This window comes from Gasterosteus aculeatus, chromosome 20, assembly GCF_964276395.1.
Source record: "Gasterosteus aculeatus chromosome 20, fGasAcu3.hap1.1, whole genome shotgun sequence".
NCBI classification, from domain to species: domain Eukaryota; kingdom Metazoa; phylum Chordata; class Actinopteri; order Perciformes; family Gasterosteidae; genus Gasterosteus; species Gasterosteus aculeatus.
The window spans coordinates 9,612,352-9,618,648 of NC_135707.1; the positions used below are offsets into that span (position 1 = coordinate 9,612,352).

The 6,297-nt window shown below is 47.0% G+C and overlaps 1 protein-coding gene across 1 annotated transcript; it reads left to right on the forward strand.

Annotated features, from left to right (window-relative positions):
* Positions 1-302: 302 nt before the first annotated feature.
* On the forward strand, positions 303-5,986 carry LOC120810959 (transcriptional repressor scratch 1-like). The gene is made up of 2 exons (XM_040165997.2): positions 303-998; positions 4,411-5,986. The coding sequence occupies exons 1-2, from the start codon at positions 887-889 to the stop codon at positions 5,136-5,138; spliced, it is 840 nt and encodes a 279-aa protein (XP_040021931.2). The 5' UTR covers positions 303-886; the 3' UTR covers positions 5,139-5,986.
* Positions 5,987-6,297: the final 311 nt, after the last annotated feature.

The following is a 6,297-nucleotide window of genomic DNA, read 5'->3' on the forward strand; positions in this document are numbered from 1 at the left end:
GGGAGGGGGGGGGGGGGGGGGGGGGGGGGGGGGGGAGAAGTGGAATGAAAGACAGTGGAAGAAAGAGAAAGAGGGGGGTGATAACAGCTTCAATAAATCATCCGGGCCAGTCGCCGCTCCCCGGGGATGTGGGATGGATTAAATTAAGCACTCCCTCTACCCGTGTGTGTGTGTGTGTGTGTGTGTGTGTGTGTGTGTGTGTGCCTATCCACCCCTCCGCTGCCGTGCGCCCTCTCCCTCTCCCTCTCTCTCTCCCTCTCTCTCTCTCTCTCTCTGCGCCGTATAAATGGCAACAGCTGATCGCGAGGCGCACAGTCAGTGGAACACCTCGCGGACGCTGCGGAGAGAGAGAGAGAGAGAGAGAGAGAAGCGAGGCATACAGAAGCAGAAAGAAGGGACGCTGTTGATCAATTCACCCACGGGGAATGTTGTTGTGGGGGGTTTTTTCCTCTTCCTTTTTTACCGACCCGAGTAGTCATCACTAACGGGGAATTAGGGACTATTTCTCCGCCAAAGTAGGAAGGGCAACGTGTCCGACCGTTCTTTTTTTTCTTTTTTTAATTGCTTCCAAAATCTTCCCCTCTCTCTCTCCCTTTGACATTTTTTTCTCACGAGCCTCTCCCCCCTCTGCCGGCTGCTCGCGAGGAAGGAGCGCCCGCACCCCGCCGGGGAGCTGTCCGGTGCTGAAGTTGAATCCCCCCCTCACCCCCCTTCTCTCTCTCTCTCTCTGCACACGGACTAAAGCAGAAGAATAAGGAGGCAAACATAACCACGCGCTTGCTCCTGGAGACGTTCTTCCTCCGGAGTGTTTCTGGTGAACCAGCACGCTGGCCAGGCCGTCGGGAAACGGCTGCGTTTGTGAGCGTGTGTCGAGCGTCGCACCACCATGCCAAGGTCCTTCCTGGTGAAAAAGGTGAAACTAGATGATTTCGCCGGAGCAGATTTGGAGAACGTGTACCGGCACAGGACAGACCTCAGCCTGCGGCTGCATGACAAAGGTAGGTCATGCTGCTTGCACACAGCAGCTCCCAGTAACAGGTGTCTCAAAAAACAGGTCTGACAGAGGAGGAGGAGGAGGAGGAGGAGGAGGAGGGGTAACTATGCTGTTTCAGAAAAGGAGGCTTTAGCTGCGACACCGAGAGGTGAAATAACCGTTGCGTCCTGGCAATAAACTCTAATTATACAGAACGTGTGTAGTTAATGTAGCTACAGAAGTTATATTACTCTGTCGTATCTGAAGCCTTAACGGTGCCGTTGCTCGCTGCAGGGCGATGTGGAGGCACTTTAGGTGGATAAGGAGCCTATAATTATTGATTACAGAAGGCCAGACAGCGCTGAGTTATCACATATAGTTATTACCTTTGAGATGGATGATAAACGCTTCAAAGTCCTGCACTACCACGACCACTACAACATAAGTGATCCTGCTGGATGCCAATATCAACAACCACTCCCCCCTGCTCCACCACACCACCCACTGTGTTTACTAGCAGTGTGAAACGGGCTGAATTTAAACGTTTGGTGGGTTATGGGAGTTGAGTTGGCAGCATGGGACAGCGTGTCGCATGTTTCATTGATTTTGACTCAGTCAACTAGGACTCTTCCCCCCTACGTAGGGCTAAAGGAGATAAAGATGGAGGTGTTTATTAATATCTGGTATCATTTTCAAATGGCAAAGCTCAGTGGAAGTGGTGTCATGCTGCACTCTCAGTGTGATCATCCATGAGACCTACTGGCTTGTATCTGCCGTGTTTGGTGGAGATGTTTTTCATTCAGGAAATTAAGTGACAAAACACAGTGAACCTTCATAGTAGAGTTTTCTATCTTTTAAAATCATCGTAATATTATTTAACAACACACTTTGCATGGGGGTTTTGGGTGTGCTCCGTCTTCAGGTATGGCTGTCTCATTTTTGCAGCGTTAGCAGATTTCTGCAGGACGACAATTAAAATAAAATAAAGCGTTGATCTATAATAAGTTTCAATCAGAGGAAACTCTTCGTCTCGTCGGGTATTTTAATGCTTAGTTACTGCGTTGGCCCTTTTCTTACATTTTGAATAGACTCCTAAGTCGTAGCAACGCGCAGCCATATTGCAGTTATTTGATTCATTAATCCGTGCCGCCGTTTTACTCTCAAACCTGCAAACTTTCTCGCCCAGTATAACTGTGTCAGATTTTACACACACAAAAAACAACAACAACAACAGCAGAGATGCCTCCATCGTACAGATGCAGCCACTGAACTGCTTTCTCACATCAACATGTGTATTCTGTGTGCGAAAAGCTGTCAGTGGTGTATTTATAATGGCGAGGTTAACAAGCCCTGCTTGGCTCGACGCGCGATCTGCCACCTCAGCAGCAGCGTGCAGCGCTGCCTGTCCCCGGCCACCTCTTTGTCTCCATCCCCAACTTCTGAAGGCAACAGCTTAATGCAGCTGCTATGAGCAGGACCGCGCAGGCACTGCCCCACAACACCGCATTAGGAACAACGTTCTGCTTGAACGGGCCGGCTTTTGGAATAATTTATACGCCACCAGTGTTCTGTGCGTTGTGTGTGGTGGGGCCGTGAATTCAGATGGGACACTGTGGGAGATGTGTAATAGCACTTATTGTATGCAGGCAGAGATGTGGCATCACAGGTGAATCTCACCCCCAAGACCCTCTGAGAGACTGTAACATTTATTTCTCAAAGGAGAAAAAAGTACCCCCCCTGTTAAAAATCCGATTTTTTACATTGCTTTGTAGAATTCTTGACACGTTGAATGATGAGGAGGAATGTGTTATCATGAAATCTTCTATATTGTTGATGCATGTAGTGTCACCGGTTGTGTTTATTGATGCCTTTTAGCCACGATACATATAGTAATATCTAGAGGGAGCAGTCATCTAACCAGCTCATTTTAGAATGAGTTACAGCGACTGTACTTTGCCCAAAAGGCTTGTCGTGCAACTGTTAAACCCCTTGATCTATAAAAAAGCCACTGTGCTGCTGCCTGCAGTGACTGAGCCTGTTCAGCAGCCTTGCTGTCACTGTGCCATCGACCGGCGCCGCACTGGATCTGTCCGTGGTGCTGACGCTCATTTTCACAGCCTAAATCAGCTTTCTTCAAGTTCAGGGTCGGCCTGTGTGCATTTATCTTTCTCCGAGGAAGTGTTTAAACTGCAACCTTTGAGAACTGAGGGGAAGTGTATTGCTTGGATTATCTCAGGACTCTGGAGGCTGTTTTGCTCCACACTCTACTGCAGGCCACAGGTGTGCGGTAGAGTGAGATGTTCTGTGCTACACTGCGCCAATGCAGACACATCACGTATGTCTAAAGTTGTTCAGATTGGTTACAGCTGTTCTGCTTTACTCATTGTGAGTTGAGAATCTTCTACTTCTTATGAATGTTAAATGCATCCGATTGGACGTGGCTGTAGTTGCTGCAGTATTACTCCAGGGCAGGTACATGCTAAAGGACTTTGCCTACCACAGTATTATGTGTTACTTTTCAGCGATACATTTAGACTGAAAGGAGGACGGTAAGGCTAGGTGCCTCTGTGCTGTGTATAACTTGAGATGATTGGGTTTAGAATAAATGTAAATTTACTGACCTAGGATTGAATTTTACTGGAATCTTTGGTTTCACCTATTGCGTTGCCATCTTTCTTTTCCTGCTCTTTCGGTGTAAAGGAAAAATGCATCACGTGGAAAACTGTGCTGCCCTTCATGTCAGCGTTTGTGTTCATCATAGCACTTAAGGAAGGCCTTAATGGTGTCTTCACATACAACATACAGTGACAGGTGGGAAACAAGTTACTGGTTGAATGAACAACCTGTTTGAATTATACATTTCAATCCTCCGTCTCTATGTTCTGTTTCATAATAAATGCCCTGAAATGGGACGCAGAAGCAGAAGAAAACACCATAAAGCCGCATGAGCCACCTGTATATCAAATAAATAAATGTATCAAATCCTTATGTAGTAGTTATTTACATCACTAAGTAAGCATGTATTCAATTCCACCAATTCAGACTGTGCAGTTGTGTCAGTATACAAAATCTCTGCATTACTATCTCTGTAACAAAGTATATGCTTGAGAAAATAGGACCATCTGATTTTACACTTTTCTTCCTATCCAGCTGCTTGCTACAGTTTACTGGTGTTAATCCAAACCCCCGATGTGTCCCTGTTAGACGGACATGTGCAATCAAGTGTCCTCATGTCCTACTGGTATTTAAACGGTGGGTCTCTTGGTCGAGGGATTTTTGTGCCTGCGCCCTTCTGCGCTTCTTAAGATAATTGTAATGGAGCGAATCTACAAACTATCCACAGATGTCACATCAGGGAGAAATACTTTCATCTGGATGCGTATGGCTTTGATCCCCGTGTCCCTGCGTGAAACCCCGTTTTCTTTTCTCCTTCTCAGCCAGATACATCAGCGACTACATCAGCCCAGTTGCGTACGATGGCGAGAGCGACGGCGGGATCAAAGTGCCCTCCCCGGACCCCCTTTACGACGGCATCCACAGCGACTACGGGGCCCCTGACTCCGAGTCGCCCGACAGCCCCGGCTCGGAGACCACCGACGGCTACATTAACGGAGACGCCGCCGTGAGCGAGGGCTACACGGTCGATGCCTTCTTCATCACCGACGGCCGCTCCAGGAGGAAAGCTATCAGCAGCCCCAGGGCCATCCAGAGGCACACCTGCAACGAATGCGGCAAGACCTACGCCACGTCTTCCAACCTGAGCCGGCACAAACAGACACACCGCTCGCTGGACAGCAAGCTGGCGAAGAAATGTCCCACGTGCGGTAAGGTGTACGTGTCCATGCCCGCCATGGCCATGCACCTGCTCACGCACGACCTCAAGCACAAGTGCGACGTGTGCGGCAAGGCGTTCAGCCGGCCGTGGCTTTTACAGGGCCACATGCGCTCTCACACGGGCGAGAAGCCCTTCGGCTGCGCCCAGTGCGGGAAGGCCTTCGCCGACCGCTCCAACCTGCGCGCTCACATGCAGACCCACTCGGCCTTCAAGCATTACAAGTGCAAACGCTGCAACAAGACCTTCGCGCTCAAAAGTTACCTGAACAAGCACTACGAGTCCGCCTGTTTCAAAGGCCCCTTCTCTCCCCTCGGCCCCCTAGATGCATGACCCCCCCCACCCGCCCCCCCGCTCCCGGCATAGATGGAACAACAAACAAAACTGCAGACATAAATTACCATTATCCTTACAGACGGAACTGCAGTGTCACAAACAATCTATTTTTGGTCTGAACGTGACCTTGCCCCTCCCCCTCTGTCTCTCGCCGACACCCCCACCCCCCACACCTTGCTTTTCCCTTGGAGCCTGTTCGTGGTGATGACGATAGCACAATTTTTTCTCCTTGAGATTTGTCCACTTAAGGATTTAACTGATCAACGCATGCACTTCCTCAAAAACTCACCACCTCCTCCCTTCGCTGTCCGTGCTGGATGGAGACAATAACTACACAGCTTCCTTCTGGCATTTACAGTACGGCATCATATTTTCTGGGACACTGATCATGATGACGATGACGACAAAGACAATAGTAGGCCTATAGCTACTGGGTTCCTCCATGCACTGAAATGCAGTGAAAGAGTTTTTCTTTTTCTTTTCCTTTGGTTTTCTAGAGGGAACAATAGTAATAATTATAGTAATAATAATGATGATAATAATAATGTTCTGCTGCACCAAGTGACCATACTCTCTCCACTACTGAGGTACAAATACAATTTATTTATTTACTTATTTCAGCATTTTCTTTTCTTTTTTTATCTGTTGTATGTTTATACATGATTTGATAATAATGAATGATACCGTTAATTTATTTTAATTTCTTTATATTTATGTAGAATAGTTGCCAACCTCTTTCTATCAGTAAAGGCCAAAGCATTTGTCACTTTTTTAGTACTACTTTTCCTACTAAGTTCATTTTTTTTCTTTTCTTATTAAGGTTACTGCATGCAAAAAAAAAGAAATCTATGCCAACATCATGAAATGTTATTATTTTTGCCAAATTCCTAGGGATAGCACCTGAGGGCAATATTTTTTCTCTAGAAGCCTCCTTAGGACTCTTTAAAAGCAATAATCACCTAATGCATGGTATTTTATGATGAAGTTATGAAGTATTACCATACTGTATAGCAGTTAAAATCAGGTATGTTTTACTTCACCTATAGTCACGAACAGAATAATACTAATATTAAAAACATCAGGGAACATGCCAATGTAGTGTTAGACAAACAAAAAGAAAAGTCCTGTCTTTCCTCTCTTCTTATGCACTGGCTGC

What these genes read in the sequence shown, in the direction of transcription:
- LOC120810959 (XM_040165997.2), top strand. Translation starts at nt 887, where the DNA reads ATGCCAAGGTCCTTCCTGGTGAAAAAGGTGAAACTAGATGATTTCGCC. An exon ending in CCTGCGGCTGCATGACAAAG is followed by an intron (nt 999 to 4,410) that starts GTAGGTCATGCT and finishes TCTCCTTCTCAG; the next exon opens with CCAGATACATCAGCGACTAC.